This window comes from Thecamonas trahens, assembly GCF_000142905.1.
Source record: "Thecamonas trahens ATCC 50062 unplaced genomic scaffold supercont1.75, whole genome shotgun sequence".
NCBI lineage: Eukaryota > Apusomonadida > Apusomonadidae > Thecamonas > Thecamonas trahens.
This window is the reverse complement of record NW_013657605.1, coordinates 28,778-51,094: the sequence shown is the minus strand read 5'-3', so window position 1 is coordinate 51,094 and position 22,317 is coordinate 28,778. Positions and strand designations below refer to the sequence as shown.

The 22,317-nt window shown below is 64.4% G+C and overlaps 8 protein-coding genes across 8 annotated transcripts in view; 4 read left to right on the top strand and 4 right to left on the bottom strand.

Annotated features, from left to right (window-relative positions):
• Positions 1 to 97: 97 nt before the first annotated feature.
• Positions 98 to 7,699, top strand: AMSG_12435 (uncharacterized protein). Its single transcript, XM_013897343.1, has 2 exons — positions 98 to 4,073; positions 4,407 to 7,699. The coding sequence occupies exons 1-2, from the start codon at positions 101 to 103 to the stop codon at positions 7,676 to 7,678; spliced, it is 7,245 nt and encodes a 2,414-aa protein (XP_013752797.1). The 5' UTR covers positions 98 to 100; the 3' UTR covers positions 7,679 to 7,699.
• Positions 7,700 to 7,717: 18 nt separating this feature from the next.
• On the bottom strand, positions 7,718 to 8,579 carry AMSG_11309 (uncharacterized protein; the record flags this gene model as incomplete). The annotated part of the gene is made up of 2 exons (XM_013897333.1): positions 7,718 to 8,506; positions 8,544 to 8,579. The coding sequence occupies 2 exons, from the start codon at positions 8,577 to 8,579 to the stop codon at positions 7,718 to 7,720; spliced, it is 825 nt and encodes a 274-aa protein (XP_013752787.1).
• A 323-nt stretch (positions 8,580 to 8,902) lies between these two features.
• AMSG_11308 (uncharacterized protein) lies at positions 8,903 to 10,228 on the bottom strand (the record flags this gene model as incomplete). Its single annotated transcript, XM_013897332.1, has 2 exons — positions 8,903 to 9,648; positions 9,784 to 10,228. 2 exons carry the CDS (start codon positions 10,226 to 10,228, stop codon positions 8,903 to 8,905), a joined length of 1,191 nt encoding a protein of 396 aa, XP_013752786.1.
• A 593-nt stretch (positions 10,229 to 10,821) lies between these two features.
• AMSG_11307 (acyl-CoA dehydrogenase domain-containing protein) lies at positions 10,822 to 12,674 on the top strand (the record flags this gene model as incomplete). Its single annotated transcript, XM_013897331.1, has 2 exons — positions 10,822 to 10,827; positions 10,857 to 12,674. The coding sequence occupies 2 exons, from the start codon at positions 10,822 to 10,824 to the stop codon at positions 12,672 to 12,674; spliced, it is 1,824 nt and encodes a 607-aa protein (XP_013752785.1).
• Positions 12,675 to 12,736: 62 nt separating this feature from the next.
• On the top strand, positions 12,737 to 14,378 carry AMSG_11306 (uncharacterized protein; the record flags this gene model as incomplete). The annotated part of the gene is made up of 2 exons (XM_013897330.1): positions 12,737 to 14,322; positions 14,351 to 14,378. 2 exons carry the CDS (start codon positions 12,737 to 12,739, stop codon positions 14,376 to 14,378), a joined length of 1,614 nt encoding a protein of 537 aa, XP_013752784.1.
• Positions 14,379 to 14,435: 57 nt separating this feature from the next.
• Positions 14,436 to 16,324, bottom strand: AMSG_11305 (uncharacterized protein). The gene has a single exon (XM_013897329.1). It carries the CDS (start codon positions 16,289 to 16,291, stop codon positions 14,762 to 14,764), a length of 1,530 nt encoding a protein of 509 aa, XP_013752783.1. The 5' UTR covers positions 16,292 to 16,324; the 3' UTR covers positions 14,436 to 14,761.
• A 1,189-nt stretch (positions 16,325 to 17,513) lies between these two features.
• On the top strand, positions 17,514 to 18,494 carry AMSG_11304 (carrier protein ymc; the record flags this gene model as incomplete). The annotated part of the gene is made up of 1 exon (XM_013897328.1): positions 17,514 to 18,494. One exon carries the CDS (start codon positions 17,514 to 17,516, stop codon positions 18,492 to 18,494), a length of 981 nt encoding a protein of 326 aa, XP_013752782.1.
• A 69-nt stretch (positions 18,495 to 18,563) lies between these two features.
• Positions 18,564 to 22,317, bottom strand: part of AMSG_12434 (uncharacterized protein) — a gene marked incomplete at its 5' end in the record, with an annotated part of 5,671 nt that continues 1,917 nt past the window's right edge. Inside the window, 4 exons of the mRNA XM_013897342.1 lie at positions 18,564 to 19,059; positions 19,459 to 19,555; positions 19,879 to 19,963; positions 20,293 to 21,861. Coding sequence (XP_013752796.1) covers positions 18,637 to 19,059; positions 19,459 to 19,555; positions 19,879 to 19,963; positions 20,293 to 21,861 — 2,174 coding nt within the window. The 3' untranslated portion in view covers positions 18,564 to 18,636. The remainder of the gene's footprint in view (positions 19,060 to 19,458; positions 19,556 to 19,878; positions 19,964 to 20,292; positions 21,862 to 22,317) is intronic.

Below are 22,317 nucleotides of genomic sequence, written 5' to 3'. Positions count from 1 at the left end.
AACCCCCCCCCCCTCCCAACCTACCCATACCCCCCCCCCCTCCCCCCCTCTCCCCCCCAAACCCTCACAACATCCCCTCTACCCAGACGACGAACGCAAAATGTGGAACCATGTCAAGCACCTCGAGTCGCAGCTGGAGATTCTTGCTGCTTCTCATGTACCTGGTGCAGCTGCCGAGCGGTATAACTCGGAGCTGAGCAAGACTGTCTCTCACTTGGCAAACAACCCGGATACGTCGGGTATGTCCTCGTCTATGCTTCAGCCGCAGCATGATGTGTCGATGAACGCTGGCGAGAACGGCGACGATGATCGCCAGCTGTGGTCGGCCTGGGACATGCGGCTCAATATCGGCAAGGCTGTCGGCGCGTGGTTTGGTGGCGATGACGCTGACGCTGCCTCTGACTCCGAGTCGGCCGGCGGCTCGGCGAGCTCCAACGCTGTCGGGCCCGCCCCGCTCGACCTCGGCGCCGACGCCTCCAAGTCGTCCGGCGCTGCCCTTCCGTATGAGGATGTGCTCGAGCTCAACAAGCGGCTCTCAGTCATTGACGCCCTCGACCAGCTTGTCCAGGGCCTCACCTCGTCGCGCTCCCGCTGGCAGAGCGACCTCTCGCGGCTGCAGGCCTCAACCGACCGCGCCCGCGCGAACCCGGTCAACGCCAACTCGACCGCGTTCAAGGAGTCGGTCGCCCTCAAGCTCAACGCTCTCAACTCGTCGTTCCTCAAGCGGACCGACGCCACCCTCCACGACGTCGTCTCCACAGCAGACATCTGGGGCGAGCACGCGTCGATGGCCGCCCAGCTCGAGGAGATGTCGGCGCAGCTGACTGAGTTTGGCGAGCGCCTCCGGAATGAGATGGACGCCCGCGCCCAGCTCACCCACCAGGCCTCCGACCTTGCCCAGCGCCTCGGCGACGAGCAGAACAAGACCCTGGTACTGGAGAACTCGGGCGAGAAGGAGAGCGCCACCCGCCTTCAGCTCGAGCAGCAGGTCTCGCTCCTCTCCGACGAGCTTTCGGCTGCCAAGAACAACACCCTGGCTCTCAAGAACAAGCTCTCGGACATCGAGGCTTCTCTCCACGCCGAAAAGAAATCCAGCGCCGCGCTCTCGTCCGAGCTCACCGCCGCCCGCGACGAGACCCGCGACGTCTCGCTCTCGCTCGACCGCCTCACCAAGCAGCTCGCGTCGGAGAAGCAGCTCCGCGACAAGGTCGCCCGCCAGGCCGCAGACCTGCAGATTGAGCTCACCCGCGCCCTCGAGTCGGCCGAGCTCGAGCGTAACACCGTGTCCGACCTCAAGTCCGAACTTGCCGACGCCAAGGCCACGATCCGCTCGCAAACCGCAGAGTCGGACGTCTCGGCCGAGAAGCTCAACGACAAGCTCATCGAGGTCACCGAGCTCCGTCTCAAGGTCGACGAGCTGCTTGCCCTCAACTCTGAGCTCGAGTCGCGCCTCATCGAGGACGAGGCCCAGAAGGACTTCCTCGACTCGCAAAAGCTGCTCCTTGCCGAGAACGTCGAGGCCGTGCGCCGGACCCACGCCGCCGAGCTCTCTGCCGCCAACGCCAAGATCGACTCGCTCACCGCCGAGAACAGCTCGCTCGCCGACCAGGTCGACATGCTCTTTGCCGAGCTCGACGAGCTACAGAATCGCGAGGAGACCGACATGACAATCGCCGAGCTTCGCCGCATGCTCGCCGAGGCGCTTTCCGCCAAGAAGGACATGGACGGCCTCGTCGTCTCGCTTCGCACCGAACTCGCAGCCGCTGAGGACGCGCTCGCCGACACCAAGCTCGCCCACGAGTCGGAGCTCGCTCTCGCCAAATCTTCGTCGGCCTCGGCCGTCTCGCAAGCCAAGTCGACGGCGTCCGAAGTCTCGGCGCTCAAGGAAACCATCGACGAGCTTAAGAACGCCCTCCACATGGAGAACAAGAAGCGCGTCCAGCTCAACGGGACCATCGACCACCAGCGGTCGCAGATCGAGGATCTCAAGAAGATCAACGCTGTCATGGAGGCCGAAAAAGACGTGCTCCGCACCGAGCTCACCGAGTTTGAGCAGGATCTTGAGAAGGAGATCCACGCCCACGCCTGCAAGCGTGAGGAGCTGGCCAAGATGGAGCGCGAGCGTGACGACTGGATCGCCAAACACGCCCACGAGCACACCCTCCTGCTCGACGCCCTCCGCGCCCGCGACGCCGCCCTCGCCGACAAGTCCGAGACCGATAAGCTCGTCTCCGAGCTCTCGGTCGCCCAGTCGTCAGTCGCCCACACCTCGGACGACTACAAGCGCCAGCTCGAGTCGATGACTCGCGAGCGCGACTCGCTCCTCGCCGCCCGCGAGGACGTCCTCACCGAGCTCGCCGCCCACCAGGCCCAGTACGACGAGCTTGCCGCCATCCGCGTCTCTCTCGAGTCGGCGCTCAACGACGCCAAGCGCGACCTCGGCCTCGCCCACTACCAGACCGCAGAGCTGACCAAGAAGCTCGAGGACGCCAAGCGTGAGGCCAATGGCGCCAACCAGCGTCTCGAGCAGGTCCGCGCCTCCAAGGCCGCCCTCGAGGCCCAGATCGCCCACACCCGCAACAAGCTTGAGGTCGAGGCCGCCGAAAAGTCGCAGGCCACCGTCCACTCGGTCACCCTCGAGCGCAACATTGCCAAGCTTCAGGAGGACCTCGCAGAGACTAAGGCTTACCTTGATGCCGAGGAGAAGAAGACCTTCAAGCTTCAACAGGAGCTCGACTCGACCGCAGAGTCGCTCAAGCTCAAGACCAAGGCCTACGACGAGGTCAAGGTCAACTTTGACTCGGTCCTGCGCGAGAACCAGGACCTTGTCTCCGAGGCCCGCGGCCTCGAGGATGAGCTCTCGCTCCTCCGCCGCAAGCTTCAGACCGACGTCGCCGAGAAGGACGCGCTCGCCCGTGCCTGCGAGACCAAGGACGCCGAAATCGCCCGCTACCGCGCAGACGTCGAGGATCTCACCGCCCAAAAGTATGCCGTCGAGCAGGAGCTGGCAAAGGCCAACGCCTCGATCTCGGCCTCGGGCCGCGACAAAGCCACCTTTGAGCTCGAGAAGATGTCGGTTGCCCAGCAGCTGGCAGACGCCAACAAGCGCCTCGAGCTCAAGGCCGCAGAGCTCGACGAGACCCTCGCGGCCTGGCGCGCCGAGAAGGACCGCTACGAGGCCCGCATCGTCGACCTCGAGGCCAAGCAGTCGCAGGCTCTGGCCAACCTGCAAAAGTCTCTCGACGCCGCTTACGACCAGATGGAGTCGATGACGTCGCAGACCCAGCTCAAGTACTCGGACCTTGAGGATGAGATCAACCACTACAAGAAGCAGCTCCACGCCGCCCTGGTCCGCGAGGAGTCGCTCGTGGCCGAGTCTGCTGCGCTCAAGCAGACAGCCGACTCCGCCACTGGCGACGCCGCCGCCGCCGCTGCCCGCCAGGACAAGGCCGACGAGGAGCTGCGCCACACCCAGCTCAAGCTGACCAAGGCCGTCACCTCTCGTGACAACGCGCTCTCCCGCGTCGCCAATCTCGAGGACGATCTCCGCGAGCTCACCCGCTCCAACAACGCCCTCACCTCGGCCCATGACGCGCTCGTTCTCTCCGAGGCCGCGCTCCGCGAGCGGGTCGAGGCTGTTGAGGCTGAGCTGCTCGAGAAGAAGCGAACGCTGCGGGTCTCCAAGGAGGAGGTTGCTCAGCTCGAGAACGACGCCAAGACCGCCGCCCTCGAGATCGCCCGCCTCTCGGCCAAGCTCGAGTCCGACAAGTACGCCGCCGAGCAGGCTGCCGCGTCCCTTGCCGACGCCCGCGCTACCAGTGCTACCCTCGCCAAGGAGAAGGACTCGCTCAAGCTTGCTGCTGACGCTGCCCTCGCAGAGGTCGACGGCTACAAGGACAAGTGCAAGGATCTACTCCAGTCCATCTCGGACCTGACTGTCGAGCGCGACGCCCTCAAGGACCAGCTTGCGCAGGTCTCCTCGGCCCACAGCGCGCTCCTGGACTCGTCCCGTGCCACCGAGGCCCGCGTCGAGACCTCGGCCGCAGACGCCTCAGACCTCAAGCAGAGACTAGGTGCGTATTTGGCCGCAGGCCGCGGCATGGACCGCTCCGAGCCGCTTCGGTCGCGCCGCGACTATTCGCGGAGCTGATCTGCGTGTGCGTGTGCCCCCCCTCCCCCTCCTCCCCCTCCCTCCCCCCAAGGGACCAACGGAGTGACCGAGAGCTTATCGGTGGCAGTGTGCAGAGGCGTCCATCCCTTCGACTATGTGCGCGCCGTCGCTCATAAACGAAGGGCTTGGCTTGTCCTGCCTCTTTTTTTGTACCTGTGTGTTGGTGGGACAAGTTTGGGCGATTGACTCACCTGGGTGATTGATTGATTGTGGGCGGGCGGTGATGGACGGGCAGATCGGACCAAGGATGCCAACATGCGGCTGCAGACCGAACTTGGCGAGGCGCGGGTGCGGCACTCGGAGCTGTCGAGCAAGATCCTGGAGATGGAGCGGGCAATGGGCGATGTCCGGCGCGAGGCGGCGCTGGCGCAGCAGGACGTGATGGACGCCAACGAGAAGACGTCACGGGTGGAGGCCAAGCTCGAGGCTGCGCGTGAGGCGCGGGCCGAGGCGCGGGCTGAGCTGGAAAAGGTGCGTGAGGAGAAGCGCTACTTGCAACTGGAGCACAACCAGACAGCCCGCGAGCTCAAGTTTGCGCAGTCGCAGATTGCCGAGCTCCAAGCCGCAGTTGAGTCTGAGAAGCGGGCGACGGTGAGCGCGCGGGCGGACGAGGATGCGGCGAAGCAGCGTGCGGCGGCCAAGATTGCCGAGCTGGAGAGCCAGATCTCTGCCGAGGCCGACAAGGTTGCGGCGTTTAACGCCGAGACGCAGCGGGCTGTGGCTGCCGAGGCGCGTGTGGCCGAGCTTGACGCCGAGGTGGCCGAGCTCGACGCCGCGGTCCGTGCCGCACGCAACGAGCTGCAGGCGTGCGAACTGGGCAAGAGTCGTGCCGAGAAGCAGGCGGCCGAGAGTGCGACGGCGCTGGAGCGCGAGATCGCGCGGCGGACCGCGGCCGAGGTCCAGGTCCTCGAGCTTACCAAGGCTGCCGAGGAGGCCGGGGCGCGGAGCTCAACTTCGACGGCCAACCTCAACCGGCGGATCCGCGAGGCTGGCCTAGCGGCGGCCGACGCAGAGCGGGCGCTTGCGTCGGAGAAGCTGGCACGCACATCGGAGAGCCAGGCAGCATCGGAGCGCGAGTCTGGGCTCAACGCGCAGATCGAGTCGCTCTCGGCGCTGCTCGACTCGGAGCGCGAGCAGCGAGCAGAGCTCAACGAGGCGCTGGTGGCTGAGCGTGAGAAGGCCGTGGCCGCCGAGGCGCAGATCAAGTCGCTGACGCGGCAGTTGGAGGACGCGTCGGACGAGGTCGAGTCGCTGCAGGCGGACCTCGAAGCTGCGCAGCAGGTGCAGGAGACGATCAAGGACGCGTCGTTTGCGCAGATCTCGCAGTTGGAGGGCATGCTCTCCGACGCGACCCACAGTGTGGAGGCCGCGCAGCGTGAGATTGCCACTACCAAGGCGGCCCTGGATGCGTCCCGGCAGGAGGCGGCGACGCTCGCGGCACGGTCGCAACTGCTGGAGGAGGAGCTGGCTGAGGCGTCGAGCGCGAGCAACGCGGCGCTTCAGTCGTCGACTAGCGTGCACCAGGGCGCGCTCGCGGCGGCGCGTGAGAACATGAACGAGCTGGCGACCAAGCTCAACGAGGCCAATAAGGCACGGCGCGAGGCCCAGGCCAAGATCGAGCTTCTGGAGGCCGAGTGCGAGGCACTCAAGGACGAGGTAGACAACGTGCACGAGACGTCGGCCGAGGCATCAACGGTGGCCGAGGCCGAGGCCGGCGATCTTGCGGCGCAGGTCCAGGAGCTTCAGGCCAAGCTGCTCGAGGCGCAGCGCGCGATGGAAGAGAAGGACGCCGAGTATGCGGCGCTGGAGGACAAGGCGGCCGAGGCGGCCAAGATGGCCGAGATGACGCAGAACCAGCTGTGGTCCAAGATTGAGTCGCTCCACACCTCGGTTGGCTCCTCCGAGTCGCAGGTGGCCTCGCTCCAGCAGACGCTGGAGAAGGAGGCCAAGCTTGAGCGCGATCTGCAGTCGAAGATTATTGCACTCGAGGGTGCAGATGCGAAGCTCCGGGCGGTGCAGAGCGAGCTGGAGGAGGTGACGCTCGCGCACGGGACGCTTAAGGACCGGTTTGCGGCGACTAAGGACGCGCTGCGCGCTGCCGAGGCCGAGGCCAACGCGTTGCGTGCCGCGTCGACGACCGACGCCGACGAGGTGCTGGCCATGAAGGCCAAGCTCCGCGAGACCGAGGACGCGCTTCAGGCTGCGGTCAACGCAGTCAACGTGGCAATCGAGGCGACGGCGCCGGGCGCCGCGGCCGGAGCCGGGACCGGGGTCGAGGCCAAGGTCGACGCGCTGGTGGCCGAGAACGCGCGGCTGGCCGGCGAGGTGACCTCGCTGCGCGAGCACGTGCAGCAGCTGCGGAGCAAGAACCGCGAGCTTTCTGTGGCCAACAACACGCTTCGTGCAGCCGGGCCTGTGGCTGCCGCCGAGCAGGCTGCGCACGACGATATGATGACGTCGGAGCTGAAGGAGCTTCACGCGCGGGCGACAGCGGCCGAGGCCGAGCTGCACGGCCTCCGGGCGACGCTGCTCGACACCAAGTCGCGGGCTAGCGTGGTGAAGGACGAGTCGGCGACGCTGCGGGCACAGGTTGCGCGCGAGCAGGCGCGGGCAGACAAGGCCGAAGCGCAGGTCAAGGCGCTCGAGCGCAAGATGCTCAACCGCTCGGGCTCGATGGGCTCGCTCAAGGGCGAGCGGTCGTCGAGTGACGCGGAGACCATCCGGTCGCTCAAGAAGCGGATTGTGCAGCTGCAGCGTCGGCTGGAGAGCACCGACGGTGGCAGCGGAAGCGCGCCGGCTGGCGGCGAGTCATCAGGCTCAGAGGCGTCGCGGAATGCGGCCAAGTACAAGGCTGAGCTGCGGGCGGTGCGGACCGAGCGCGACGAGGCCGAAATGCAGATCCGCGAGCTCAAGGTCAAGGTCTCCAAGCTGTCGCGGCAGCTGCAGGCGGCGTCCAAGGACCGCGAGAAGCTCAAGGTCGCGCACAAGGAGGAGATCGCACGCCTCAAGGAGGGCGAGGTGATCATGATGATGATGGCACAGAACGAGGACCTCTCGCGGACGACCGAGGTCGCCAAGGCCGAGGCCGCCAAGCTCCGCAAGCAGCGCAAGGTTGACACCAACCGGATCCACGAGCTCGAGCACCAGCTGAGCTCGCTCAAGAAGGACAAGGACACCCTGATGGCGTTCCAGACCGAGTCGCTCATCGCGCTCGAGCACGATACCGACGAGGTGCGCGCGCTCAAGACCCGTGTTGTCACGCTCGAGCGGCAGCTCGCCGCCGCGCAGGCCAGCGAGGACAGTGCTGCGACGCCGCAGCGGCGGCGGCCGCGACAAGCCGCACCGCTCTCCGCGGTCGACGACTCGGATGACGACGGCACGCTCGCCGCGCTGGACGCCGAGATCGAGGCCTCGACCCAGGAGATCGACGCCATGGCCGAGCGGATGCGGCTGCGGGCCGGGGACTCAAGCCGGCGCATCGAGACCAGTGACGAGTTTGCGTTTTGACAAAGTAAAGCGGGTGCTGCAGCTTTTATCGGTGTGGGGTCAGCGGCCAGCCATCAGCTCGGCCTTGAGGGCGGAGATCTTCTGGGCGGTGGCGGTCACCGCCGCCATGATGCGATCGGCATCATCGGGCACAAGCCGGGCACCGTACCGCTGAACAAACTTGTCCGGGTGCCAGGCAAGAAAGGCAGCACGGAGGGCAGCCTTGTGTGAGGCCGGACGCGATCGACCAGCAGGAGCAGCAGCAGTACCACCAGGCACAGAGCTAGAGGCCTGACCGCTGTCGGCAGCGGCAGCATCGGCGGCAAGGAGGGCATCCAGGCCAAGACCGTCCAGATCGGGAAAGGCAATGTCAGCAAAGGCGATGGGCTCGGTGGCGTCTGGAGCCGAGAGGCGAGCCCATGTTGCGACGGTCTTTGCCGCCGCCGCCGCCGCCTCACGCTCTGCATTAGCAGCATGAAATGCGGCAGCATGGGCCTTGGCGGCAGCGTCTATGTTCCGCTTGCGTGCCTCGTAGCGGGCGTAGAAGGCATCCCACTCGTCGGAGGTCATGCGGAGGTCGGGCAGGTCGCGGTCATCGACCACGAGCTCATCCGCTGCCGCAAGCGGGTTGAGCACACGAGCCGCACGAAGGTCGTCGTCATGGGCAGCAGCTAGTTTGCCTTGCCAGCTCGAGGCATAGGCTTCAGTAGCCTCTTCCTCGGCTTCTTCCCGTTGCAGCGCTTGGAGCTCGGCCTCCATGGCCGCAATCGCAGCCACTCTTGCTCGGCGCCGCGCCTCTTCCGGCGATGACGACGGCGATGGCGATGGCGATGGCGGCCGTTGTGAGCCCTGTGCAAGTCGCCGCGGGTGAGATGGTGGCGAGAACGAAGATGATGAGCTTGACGATGACGAGTGTGTGCATGATCGGCTTCGTGACCTCGAGCCATGTCCAGACGAGCAATGGCGGCGACGATGGCGATGACGGTGATGATGTCGTCGCCGCCGCCTCGAGTTGTGGTCGGTGCCATGGCAACGGTGGCGGCGCGAAGAGGAGCCGGTGTCACGGGATCGGTGGCTATGTCTCCGCCGCGAGCTGTGTCGCGAGCGATGCGAGGACGATCGGTATGAGCTGATGCGCGAGCGACGGGTGCGGTGGGACGATGACCGAGATCGCGATCGCGATCGGCTCAAAGACGGCATATGGAGAGAGGTAGCTGTTGGCGAGACGTGGCGGTGTCAGAGTGTTTATCGTCGGCTTCTTGTCTTGGACTTCTTGCCCTTGGACTTGCCCTTGGCCTTGGTCTTACCCTTGGTCTTGGTCTTTCCCTTGGTCTTTCCCTTGGTCTTTCCCTTGGTCTTAGCCTTTCCCTTGGCCTTGGTCTTGCGCTTGGGTGGGGCGGACGACGACGACTCGGAGGTGCGGTCCGAGGCGGCGACCGAGGATGATGCAGAGGTGGAGGAGGAAGAGCCGAGCTCGACTTCTGCGTGCGCGGCAGTTCGGACGAGCTTGCGGTCGACGTCATCGATGTCTCGGATGAGGTCGTGGTTGTGGGCGGCCGACTTGCGGACGAGGTCGCCCATCTTCAACTCGGCCTTGAGAGCTTCGCGCTCGAGACGTGCGACGGCAGCCTCCTGATCCGAATTGTACATCTCCTCGTACTCGCCGCCGTACTCGTAGTCGTCGGACGAAGAGCCGGCCTTGCGGCGACGGGAGGAACCGCGAGCAAGGCGAGATCGCTTACCCTTGCGTTTGCCCTTGGGCCGGCGGCGGGTGGAGAGAACGAGGGAGCCGTCGAGCGAGGCCTCGAACCGCTCGGCCTCTTCGCCGTCGGAGCCCTGCTTGACGAGGACGACCTTACGCTTGCGGGCTTTTGGCGGGGGCTTGTGCCGTTTGCGGCGCCCACGGTTCAGCTTGGACCGCGGAACCACGATGTACTCGGTGTTGTGCTTGCCGCGGACGACAGGCGCGCGGCCGACAAGGATGCCAGATGCTGGTGAGGAAGACGAGGAGGAGCCGGAAGATGAGGATGATGATGAGGATGATGAGTACGAGACAATGATCGAGGCGGTGTGTGTGTGGCGATGGCGGTGGCGGCGTCCGCGGCGGCGAGGGCGAGACCAAGAACGGGCCGAGCTTCGTGAGAAGGAGCGCTCGCGGCGGGGAGGATGCGGGTACGAGTGCTTGACGACGACCTCGTGAACGATGCGATCCGGATGATCATAATCCGGGTAGCGATCCGAGAGAGAGCCGAGCGAAGTAGCTGAGGAGATGTCCGAGGCATGAGGATGAGACCTCCGCTTCCGTCTCAAATGAGCAATTTCATGAGCCTCTCGAAGGTCCTCGTTGTTTGGCAAGAGAGCAATGTGCCGATGTCCGGTCGAGTCCTTTTTCAACGACTTGAATACCTTGGCCCATGCCCGACTCCGCCTCCTTGCCCGCACTCTCTTGTTCTTGCCTGCCTTCCTCGCCTTGGCCTCGGCTGCTGCCTTGCGCTTCTTGGCTCTCGCGTACTTGCTCTTTAGCTTGGCCTCTTCCTTGGTCAGCTTGTTCCGAAGAATGCCCTTGCCCATACTTCCACGAGGGAGGGGAGGGGGAGGGGGGGTAGTGGGTGAAGGGGGGGGGGGGGAGGGAGGTGGCACTGGCTCACGTTGAGGGCGTCGGGGGCTGGGTTAGGAGGCTGGTGAACGGCGGGTGAACGTGTCGTTGACGGTTAATGGAACGAGAAATGATTGGGTATCGATTAATGGAACGAGAAATGATTGGGTGTCGATTAATGGAACGAGAAATGATTGGGTGTCGATTAATGGAACGAGAAATGATTGGGTGTCGATTAATGGAACGAGAAATGATTGGGTGTCGATTAATGGAACGAGAAATGATTGGGTGTCGATTAATGGAACGAGAAATGATTGGGTGTCGATTAATGGAACGAGAAATGATTGGGTGTCGATTAATGGCACAAGGAATAATCGGGTATCGAACAATGGACAGAGTATGGGGGTTGGCTAATCATTGTCGGAACGAGAGGAAATTGAGAGAAATCGCTCGTGGCCCGACACACGTCACTTAGCTCTTACCTCGACATACATGCTACGCACAGCAGGACTTGCAGCCCGGGTGGCAGCAGCAGGCGGCAGGATGGGATGGAGAGGAGCGGGTGCGCATGCAGGTGGAGCTGGCGGACTGGTCGGGACACAGAGGGCGAGCAGCAGTGAGGGTGCTCGGGCAGCGGCGACGCACGAGGTGACCAACCAGGCGCCGGCATATTCAGCCAATGTGTACACGACCGATCCGCTGGTGGTGGCGGCGACGGAGCGGGCGATGGGGGCTGGGGATGGAAAAGAAGCTGGTGATGACCACATTGCCGGTGGCACCTCGGTCGTCTCCAAAGACGCCCTCATCGAGGCGGGTCACTACTACGGACACGAGGCCAACTACGCGCTGGCGGCTATGGCCAACGAGAACGGGCCCGTCCTCGCTGCATATGACGCTGTCGGCAATCGCATCAACGCGGTCGACTTTCATCCGGCGTGGCACGATGTGATGGAGGCCGGAACGGTCCATGGCGTAGGCCATGGCGTGTGGGCCGATGAGAGCGTGCGCGGGCGGTACACGGCGCGCGGCGCCATGCTGTACATGCACTCGCAGTGGGAGCACGGATCGACATGCCCGCTGGTCATGACCAACGCAGCTTTTCCTCTGCTCAAGTCTGTGGCGACGACGAGCGACGAGCGGGTGTCGAACGGGTGCCGTGCGCTGGCACTCACGTGGGCGAACCGCATCCGCGGCGGCGTGTACGACGGCCGCGACGTTCCGGCAAACCAGAAGCCCGGCGTGACGCTTGGCATGTCGATGACCGAAAAGCAGGGCGGATCTGACGTGCGGGCAAACACCACGCTCGCCACGCCGGTCTCGGGCTCGGCCGCTGCGCGGATGGGCCTGACTGCGGAAGAGGCTGCCGCCGCCCCGCATACCCTTGTTGGGCACAAGTGGTTCACCTCAGCGCCCATGTCAGATGCGTTCATCACCCTCGCCTACACTGACGAGGGTATGTCGGCCTTTCTTGTCCCGCGGTGGCTCGAGAGCGGCGAACGCAACGCCGGCTTCCAAGTCATGCGGCTCAAGAACAAGCTCGGCGACCGGTCCAACGCCTCGTCCGAGGTCGAGTATCGCGACGCGGTCGGCTTCCTCATGGGCGCACCCGGGCGCGGCATCGCCACCCTCCTCGAGATGGTCCACCACACCCGACTCGACTGCGTCACCGGCTCGGCCGGCTCGATGCGGATGGGCCTCGCCCGTGCCGCGCATCACGCCGCACACCGCTCGGTCTTTGGCACCACCATTTCCGACTCGCCGCTCGGCGCCAACGTGCTTGCAGACCTTGCGCTCGAGTCGCACGCCGCCACCCTCATGGCCTTTGAGCTGATGGCCGCCTTTGAGGGCGCAGCCGAGGGTGATGCCGAGGCTGCTGCCTACGCCCGCGTCGCCACCGCCATGTCCAAGTTCTTTGTCTGCAAACGCCTGCCGGGCTTTGCCGCAGAGGCCATGGAGGTGTTTGGCGGCAATGGATACGTTGACGATGCCGCCAACGGCATGCCGCGCCTCTTCCGCCAGTCGCCACTCAACGCCATCTGGGAGGGCTCGGGCTCGGTCATGGTCCTTGACATCATGAGGGCGGCGGCCAAGGAGCCGGCAGCCATGGCCGCTTTCCTCGGCAAGCTCGAGACCGAGCTCGCCGCCGACTCGCGCGCTGCCTCCTTCCTTGCCGCTTCGCCGGCCGTCAACGCTCTCAAGACCGGCAGCATGGATCTTGTCCAGGGCCGTGCCGCCGTCCACTCACTCGCCCTCGCCCTCCAGGCCATGCTCATGATGCAACGTGCCGACGGCGACGTCGCCGACGCCTTTATCGCCTCGCGCCTCACTTCGTCCGCTGCCTCGGGAGTCGGCCTCTACGGCGGCCTTGACCTCCCGCTCGACCAGATCCAGCGCATTGTCGATGGTATCACCACCGAGTAAAGCGGCGTTGTCGGGTCGGGCCAAACCTGTTGTCGACCACCTCACTTCCGTCAATTCACGCCATGGCCAGCACCAGCACCAGCACCATCACCACAATTCTGACCGGAGTTGTCCAAGTCACCGTTTGCCGCGGACGCGAGCTACTGGTGTGTGACAAGAAGAGCTCCGACCCGTTTGTTGTCGTCCAAGCTGGCGCCGTCTCCTTCCGCACCCCCGTCGTGACCAAGTCGCTTGCTCCGGTCTGGGCCGACGATGGTGAGTCATCGAGCGGTGGCGGCTCGGGTCTCGGTGCTTCCTCCGGCGCAAAGAATACCTTTTTGCTGCCCCTCATGGCCGCACCGGGCTTCTCCCTCCAGATCCTCGATTGGGACCGTCTCGGCCCGGCTGACGCCATGGGCACCGTCTTTGTCTCGGCTGAGGACATCCTTACCAAGGCCGCCACCGCTGACTCGCTCGCCACCGGCACGTCGACGTCAGACGAGTTCTGGTTCCCGGTTGCCCACCCGTCGCAGCCAGGGGCCGCTGCCGGTCAGCTCGCCATCAAGATGCTCTGGACTGATCAGACACCCATGGTCTCGCTGCAGGGCGGCGCTCTGCCGGCCGGCACTGTCTGGCTCGCAGGCATCGCCGACAACGAGTCTCTCGTCGTCCCGCACCCGGCCCCAATGAGCTACGTCCACTTTGTGGCGCGCATGGCTCCGACCTGGTCGTCGTACAATGCCAGCCCCGACACCAACCTCGTCATCGACGAGATGGACGGCCCGCATGCCCTCCTCCGCTATCCGAACGACTCCAAACTCGCCAGCAAGTGCTCGGTCAACGCTGTCGTCGGCCTCATCGACGCCGCGCAGGCCGCCGGCGGCCGCCTTGTTCACACCCAGTACGATCCTCGCGCCAAGACCAGCCTGCTTAAGTTTGCCACCCACGACTCTGCGAGCGAGCTCGCTACGCCGGTTGCCATCCGCTTTGCGAACGCCGAGGTCATTGTCTCGACCTCGCTCGGCTCGCACCGTCCGGCCGTCCGCGCCGCCATCCTCACCGGCCTCACCGGCCTGCAGCTCAAGACCGACGGTCTCGAAGTCCATAAGGACGGACTCTTCCACGCCAAGGCCAAGGGCATCGACTTTGACATGGACGACATTCGCCTCCAGTACATGGAGGCCGTCGCCAACGCGCTCTACGCCAAGGGCCTCTCCCTTATCGGCCACTTTAGAGACATGCTCATTGTCCAGCCGCACTGCCCGGCCGTCCACGGCCCGCAAGGCAGGATTGTTCTTGCTGTCGCCAAAGACGACGCCCTTATCCGCTCGCCGGCTCTCCCGGACCAGATCGCGGACGCCTTTGTCACTGCCCTCGGTCCAGCGGCCGCCAGTGCGTGGGTCGGGAGCGACAACAACAGCTGTTCCGCGCTGGTTGTCGACGACCCGCGGGCGGAGGGTGACTTGTTTGACAACATCAACACAACCGCGACGATCTCGGCGCTTCTCACAGCCTCAGCTTCCGCCGGCGCCCTCAGCGCTGCGGTCGTTGGCACCGACGCCGACATTACCCTCGCCTTGGTCCTACCCGACTGCCCACCGGGCACCGTCCTCAAGCCGTCCGAGCTGGCCACGGCGTTGTTCATCACCCGCATTGAGTGCAAGGACAAGTTCGTCGAGCTTGACTCTGTCATCAAGGAACACGACTGGTTTGTTTCGGCTGTAGTCAACCCTGCGCTGGTCGACGTCCGCCGTGGTGGCGTCGCTACAGGTGACACAGCCATTGCGCTCGATGAGCCGTTTACTCACGTCGCCACCACTCGCCCGCTCGACATTGCGCTCTCGACCAAGATCCTGGCCTGCGGTGGCGCGCTTCTCGGCACGCTCTCCATCAAGGTCCTGCCGGACCGCGACCGGTTCAGCCTGCTCGTCGGCCTCCCAAGGACCGCACCGCCCGAGTTGGCCGAGCTGGCCAAGCTGGCCACACCGGCTCCGACCGACGTGCTCGGTGGCATGTACTCGGGCGGAGGACTGGCGGCCACAAGCTCAGCGTCCGCGCCGCCGATCTTTGCCAAGCCAGCAAGCCTCCTCCCGCTGCCCAAGCACTAGTCACCGCCGCGTTTGTGACGATGGCGTCGGCGATGCGTGCAAGTGGACGGTGCCCTCGGGGTTGTCGCCGAGGTCGACCTTGATGAATGAGTCCGGCGAGATGGCAGCCTGTGCCACAAGAACCTTTGTGAGATCGACGCTGAGATCCGAGGCAAGCGTCCGGAGGTAGTCGGTCCGAAGCGCAAGCATGTTGCGGGCGTGCTCCTCCTCGGCCGCCATTTCCGCCTGGCGCGCCTCGAGCTCGATGCGCGCCGCAGTAGCCTTGATCTTGGCCTGCTTCTCCTGCTCCAGGATCGCGAGCTCCATCACATGGTTTTTCTCAGCAAGCTCCATCTCGCGGCGCTCGTTGGACCGCTCGAGCTCGGCCCGCTGCTTGAAGGCCAGCAGTTCCTGCTTCTGCGACTCGGTCTCGGTCTCGAGCTCAAGCTGCTTCCGCCGTTCAAAGCCGCGCTCCTGCAGACCCTGCATGGTCGAGGTTCCCGAGTACCCGCGGAACGCAATGTTCATGATCTGGAAGCCCGAGGCCTCGGCCCGCCGCACAAGGTTCGGGAACGAGTCAGTGTTGTTGAGGTTCTCAGTAAAGGCCTTGAACTCCTCAAAGCTCATCTTGGAGACAAAGGCAAGGACGTCGGCCGCAATGGCCGATGTCACGTCCGCAACTGGATCCGCCGTCTCGTCGCACATCCGTTCGATGTCAACAAGCCGGAAGACAAGCGCAAAGTTGAGCTTGAGCGTCGCATCATCGGTAGTCCGCGCGTTCTCGATCTCCACTGAGAACTCTTCAGGAACCAGCCGGAGGCGCGAGAACGTTGCTCCGCCCTCGCCGCCCCACGAGAACGTCTCGATCCACTCGTTGTGTGCTGGCATCATTGCCGTTGGTCCGTAGATAATCCGCCGCTGCACGTCCTCACCCGCGCCGTCCTCGCCGTCGGGCGACGAGAACATGACCAGCGCCTCGTTCGAGTTGAGCCGGACGACCGGCATAACCTTGACCGACGACATGGTCAGTGGATCAAACCACAGCTGCGTTGGGCCCATGATGTGCTTGATCTCGCCGGACCGGTACGAAACCACAAGATACGTCGTCGTCGACGCCGTGTACTGCCGCACGTACACAATCGTCGATCGGTAGAGGAACGGCCGCGCAGGCCCGTCCACGAACCGCGCCTCACCAGTCCGGTTTGACCGCGCAAGCACCCGTGAGCCGTCCTCGATAGTCCGATGAGAGCACCACACATCTTCCCGGCCCCACGTCGCCGGCAGCGAGTTTTGCGGATCCATAGGCGTCACCGAGTCGCCGCCACGTCCATACGTCGCCGTTGGCGGCGCAACAGCTCCAGGCGGCGCAAACGCATGCGGCGCAACTGGCGGTTGCGCAAAGATGTTCTCCTGGACCTGGAGGATGTCCTGCTGCTGCAGAACCGGGTTCGATACATACTGTCCGTGCGATCGGTTGCGTTGATAGTTGGCACGCGCTTTCATGGTCATCAATTCTTGCCCTTGGAATGGTTGATTGTGGCCTTTGTTCATCGTATGGACGCCGCAGAGAAATCGTCATGGTTTTGTTGCTGCCATGAAGGAAAAGAAGGAATGCCCTCTGGCCTGCCTGCAGAGAGCCCCTTTTCGCCGCTTCAAATCGACGGCATGCGCTCGATCTACATCAGTCAGAGGCAGACAACGCCGTGGGAGTTGAGGCCGTGGTACGGAAGCAAGGGGGGGGCACACGTTGTCGGGGAGAGGGGATGGATGCGGCCGAGATAGAGGTTAGAAAGTGCACCCGGGGCGCTGAGGGGAAGAATGGAAGCTTGCGTGGCAGCCATCGACTCACAAATGGAAGCCGGCGCCACGGCAAGAGCTGGCCCAGGCGAACGTCTTGCAATATCACCGTGAACCCGAGGGCTAAGCATACACACACTGGCTACCTCCTGTGATCGACTCGAGCCCTTTGCCTTGTCTATTTCGGCCCGCATACGCGATATCAAGCCGAACGACCTATGCTCAAAAACGTCGCCGTGGCATTCAACGGGACCCCTCCTCCCCGCCGCAACCTGCACCAGGGGACCACCCTGTTCGCGAGCTCATGTGTATGGTGAGGAATACTGCTCGAGGGACGGGAGGCGCGGTTGGCGCCGGGTGCGGGGGGGGGGCTGCCCCCAAAAAATAACTGCTTGACAAAAAAAAATTATCGCATGAGCCAAATTCGCCGTCGGGTCGCGCCCTGCCACGCGTTGAGCTGGCCTAGGTGGCGAGAGGGAGAGGTAGTTGGCGACGTCGTCTGAGACGTCCACTTGACGCACTCTGACCAGAACTTGCTTGCGGCTCAAGTAGGACCTCTTCTACAGACGAAGCACATCAAACTTGGGTGTGCTTGCTTACCTTCTCCGCATTGCTCACCTGAGTCGCTCTCACTGGCTCTCGTCGCTTGCGCGCCTCTTGGCTGACTCGACCGACCGCCGACTCGAACGAGCAACACGACCGGCATTTTGCGAGCAAAACGTGCAGAGGAAGAAACAGTCTGCACAGCCGAGCACATTGGTCGCTGCTTCGCGTGCGAGGTACTGTCGTGTAGCTAAGAACTTTGGCTACGCCACCAGCGCTTTGATCAAAGTACTTGACTCGCTCTTTGTCGTCGTCGTCCTCTGCTTGTAGTGACCGCTGCTGCCACGCGGAGATTGCGTCATCGCTGTACCGACAACTGGACAGGCTATCTGATCTGATATTCCCCCCGTCACGGTTCGCCAAGTAGAGCAAGATGGCTGCCGTCGAGTCCGATCCGATCAAGGACTTTCTGGCCGGAGTGCTGGGTGGAGTATCGGGCGTGGTCGCAGGCCAGCCGCTGGACACGGTCAAGGTGCGGATGCAGGCGCGGCCGGCCGGGACGTACACTGGGTTGCTGGATGCGTTCCAAGCAACGATGCGCAAAGAGGGCGTGGCCGCACTGTACAAAGGCATGCTCTCGCCGGCGCTCGGGTGTGCGCCGGTCAATGCCGTGCTGTTTGTGACGTACGGCTATCTGACAAGAGCCATCATGGAGCCCGACGGCGCGCTGGCGGCACTCCTGCCGGGAGGTGGGACCGAGGCTGCGGACGTTGCAGAGCGCGGTGATGCCAACGCAGACCAGCAGCTGACAATCGGGGCGGTGGCGCTGGCCGGCGCCGGTGCCGGGCTAGCGTGCTCGATGATCACCTCGCCCATCGACCTCATCAAGATCCAGCTGCAGAACCAGAGCGCCAAGCGCAAGACCGCCGAGTACCGTGGCAACATTGCGACCATCCGGCACATTGTGCGTGTTGGCGGCCCGCTGGCAATCATGCAGGGCCTGGTCCCGTCGTTTGTCCGCGAAATCCCGTCGTATGCCCTCTACTTTTCGTCGTACGAGCTCGTGAAGCGGCTACTGTTGCCCGACGAGCTCTCCGCCGACGAGCTGTCGGCCACCGCCGTGGCCACGGCGACCTTGCTTTCCGGTGGCATTGGCGGCACGCTGGCTTGGGTCTCGACCTACCCGATCGATGTGATCAAGACCAAGGTCCAGGCCCGCGACCCGGGTATGGTCAACCCGCCGTCGATGCTCGCCACCGCCCGCTCACTGTACGCTGCCGAAGGCCACGCCGTCTTCTTCCGCGGCATGTCGGCCTGCATCATTCGCGCCTTTCCGGCCAACGCCGTCACGTTCTTCATCTACGAGCTTGCCCTCAAGCTCATGATCCAGGACGAGTCCAATGAAGAGTCGTGAGCTCTGCTGAGCTGTCCTGTTTCGACCACGTGAGACACACCCGCGCACGCACGAGCCCCTCCGTCATGGCTACATGTTTACATCAGTTATCGTTCGCGGCCCGGCATCAGCGCCGCGCAGTCGCGTCCGCGCTGCGCCTGGCCTACCGGAGCTTGATGGCCCGCTGGGCGTGCATGCCCTCGTTGCGATCCAAGCGAGCAAAGGCTGACGGCCCGCGATGCGCCACCGGCTCACCGCCGCGGACCCGGTTGTAGCCCAGCTTGTGCCTCCGCTTACTCTTCCGCTTGCTCTCCTTTCCAGCGCGCCGGGCAGCACCTGCCGGCACAGACCTGTTCTCGACGCCGACCTCGGCTTCCGCCTCACCCTCGCTCCTGCTCGCCTTGCTCGCCTCGATGGGCAGCTCCCGCAACGGCCGGCGCAGGGCATAGCTTCCAAGCACGGCAGGATTCGGCACCTGCAGCACGCCTGTCTCTGGATCGACGTTCTCCTTGTCGGCCAGCTGAAACAGGAGCTCCAGGGGGAGCTCAGCCTCATTAGCGCGTGGAGGATCGTCACCAGCTGAGATCTGGCGCAGAGCATCATCATCGCCATGGCGTCCTCCCATCGCGTCATCGTAAACCGTCGGCGGGCTATTGCTTCCGCCGCTGTAGTTGTTGAGCCGACCAAAAGGCCCCGTACGGCGTGCGCCAGTAGCAGTACCTGCCGACGGTGAGCGCTTGAACGTCTGCGACTTTGGCGCCAAAACAGGCGTCGAGCGATGAGGCGCAGAGCCATGGGCAGCCAGGCGACGAGGCCCAGCAGCAGCAACAGCAGCAGCAGCAGTAGTAGTAGTAGTAGTAGTAGTAGCGGTAGCAGCAGCAGGGGGTAGGCCTGAGCGAGTGGGTGACTTTGATGACTTTGACGGCTTTGTCGTTGTCGGCATGTTGTTGGCCGCGTGCGGCGACTTGGCCATCATCTTCATCACCATGTGACGATGGTCAGCCGGCTCGATGTTCTCGTTGTTGCCCACATGCTCGCTCTCGTGCCACACACTACGCGCAGCAAACATCATCGTCTTCTTCCTCTCACCCAGAGTCGTGCAGTGCTTGTCGACAAGGGTGGCGGCGGGCGGCGGCGTTGTCGCTGGTCTTGCACCACCGTTGAACGAACGAACGAACAAACATATATGTAAACAAACGAGCATGTGGCTGGAAACAACAACATTTTGGCGCGCATTCGCTTCGTTGTAACTTTGCTCGTCACCCCCTCCCCTCCCAGGGGGGGGGGGAGGGGGGGGGGGGGGGCTACCTGCATCGGCTGGCATGGTTTGATGAGCTGAGCACAGAATACAACGACAGAGATCAGTTAGTGGTGGCGATTAGCCTGCGATGACAATGACGAAGACGACGACATCGGGCGGGCCTTGGCTTGCAGGACCGAGGCGCGCTTGCGCTTGATGCGCTCGATCTTGGCCTGGTGGTCGATCGAGTCTGTGAGAGCGTTGCGCGGGGGGTGGGCGGCCGGTCGGGCGACGTGGAGGGCGAAAAGCTAGGCGGCGGGTTGGCGATAGAACCTGGCGTGATGGTGATGGCCGGCGGCTCCGGGGTGGGCCGGGACGGTGAGCTCGGGGACGAGCGCGAGCTCAGCAGTGAGCGCCGCGAGTCGGGCGAGGGAGTTCGGGTATGGAGTTGGATCGAAGGCTTGCGGGCCGAGAGCGGGGTTTGAGCATGCCAGGCCCGACCTGCCGGCGAGAGTGGTGTCATGGGCATGCCCAAGCCGCCGCCGCCGCCGAGGTAGGGCGAGGGGAAGGGGGAGAGACCAAAGCCGGTGTTGGGCGCAGCGGCGAGCGACTCCCACATGGCAGCGGCGTTCGACTCGGCCTCGAGCAGCTGCTTTCGTTTCCGCTCCGAGAACTCAAGATCCTCGATAGAGATCGACTTGACCCGGTGAGGCGAGACCATAGGGGTGGCGGGCGTCGGCGGCGCGAGCGGCAGGCCAGGCGCGGTGAGGTCGGCTTCGATGCGAGCGGTCGACGTCAGCGGCTCGAGGAGCGCGGCGGCGTGAGTTGAGCTCGGCGCAGGCGGCGCGGCGATGAAGGACGCAGCTGACGAGCCGTTGGAAGTGTGGGCAAATGAGGCATGCGGAGCGCGTGCTGGTGAGCCCGGGCTCGCAGACGGCGTCACCGAGTAGAACGGCGACGGCGAGGCCGGGCGAAGATAGCCGGACTCGAGGTTGAGCGGCGAGTTGCGTGGGGCAAACTGCGAGAACCGCATCGGCGACGGCGGCGCCACAAGGTGTGGTGACGGCTCCGGCTTTTGCTCCAGCGGCTCAGCCCAGCGGACCGACCTCTTGCCAGTCGAGAGCGGAGTGGCAACCGCGTGCGGCGGGGGTGATGCGCGCGCTGGCGAGTGGAACGTCGGCTTGGGCGGTGAGCGCATCGGCGAGCGCGAGTGAGAGTGCGACCGCGACCGCGAAAGAGACCGAGTGGGCGAGAGTGGCGGCGACACGCACAGCGGCGACATAGATGCTGCCGGTGGCGGCGCGTAGTGAATGCTCCCAACAGCCGGTGGCGGAGCTGGTGGAAGGCTCGGGTACGCGATGGACGAGCGGGAGATGCTTGGCGCAGTGGTGTTCCACACAGCGGACGAGGCAAAGAGCGACTCCATGACGTTCTCCAGGTGAGCGATGCGGTTCTCGAGCTCGCGGGTGGACGAGCGGTTGCCGAACGACGACGTCGTCGACGCAATGCTGGTGTTGACACGGCGGGTGCTAGGCGAGTGCGGCGAGGCCCGGGCTGTGGTGCGCGGCGGCAAACCCGAGGCGGTGGTCGAGTTGTAGGCCGTGGAGCCGACGAGCGACGCCGGGTGGAGCGGGCGCGGATACCTGCCCGACGGTGAGACAGAGCTCGACGGAGCGCGGGGGCGGCTTGCGATCGACGACCGGTGGACGTGCCACAGAGCCTCAAACGACGACGAGTGAACGCCGGACGGCATTGCCGCGGGCGAAGTCGAGGCCGTGCGGCCCGCCGAGGGCGAGGTTGTGATGTGGCACGAGCCAACCAGGGCGATGCGCATGACCGGCGAGCCAGCAGTAGGCTGGACCGTCAACAGGGCATGATACGGGCCAGGCAGATGCGGGGTAAATGCCACCGCCACATCGACAGCCTCGCCGGGCGCCAGGATGTGCGGCAAGCCCGGCGCAGCGACGAGAACAAAGAACGGCGACGCGTCGCCAGTCGAACTTACCGAGGCCAGCGAGGAGGCCGAGGCCAGCGAGGCGCCAAGCAGCGAGCCAGCACCAGTTCTAGCCAGCGAGGCGCCAAGCGGCGATGAGACGTCCGAGATGCGGAGAGCTGTGACAGTGAGCTGCGACGACGTGGTGTTCGTCACTGTGCATGTATGTGATGTTGGATGTTGGATGAGTGAGGACAATGAGCAGCAGGCAGGCCGTGCCCGCGAGTGAAGGCCATCCCCACACAGCGCGGTCCAACGACGGATTGGCTATGCCCACTCCGAGCGATGCGACCGCAGCCTGCACCCACACGATCTCACCGATGCGACCAGGGCACGACCGCCACGCCACGGCCATGGCCACAACCCCAACCCCCTGGTCATACCCCCCCCCCCCCCCCCCCCCCCCCCCCCCCGAAAAATGGCCAAAAGAAACACCACTCATTATCCGGAATGGGAGGAAAATCTTCTCATACAACATATCCCTCAATAATGTGTCGTTGCGGGAGCTGGGGGGGTCTATATACGAGGCTCTCCACCCTCTCTCTTTGTATGGGGGAAAAATCCTCTTTTTTTTCCCCCACTTGGCGTGGCTCCCCCGAGACACAGGAGTA

Bases quoted from the DNA above. Each gene is read 5' to 3' on its own strand.
- AMSG_12435 (XM_013897343.1), top strand. From the start codon at position 101: ATGTGGAACCATGTCAAGCACCTCGAGTCGCAGCTGGAGATTCTTGCT. The intron at 4,074-4,406 runs GTGCGTATTTGG...ATGGACGGGCAG, and splicing joins AGACCTCAAGCAGAGACTAG to ATCGGACCAAGGATGCCAAC.
- AMSG_11305 (XM_013897329.1), bottom strand. From the start codon at position 16,291: ATGAACAAAGGCCACAATCAACCATTCCAAGGGCAAGAATTGATGACC.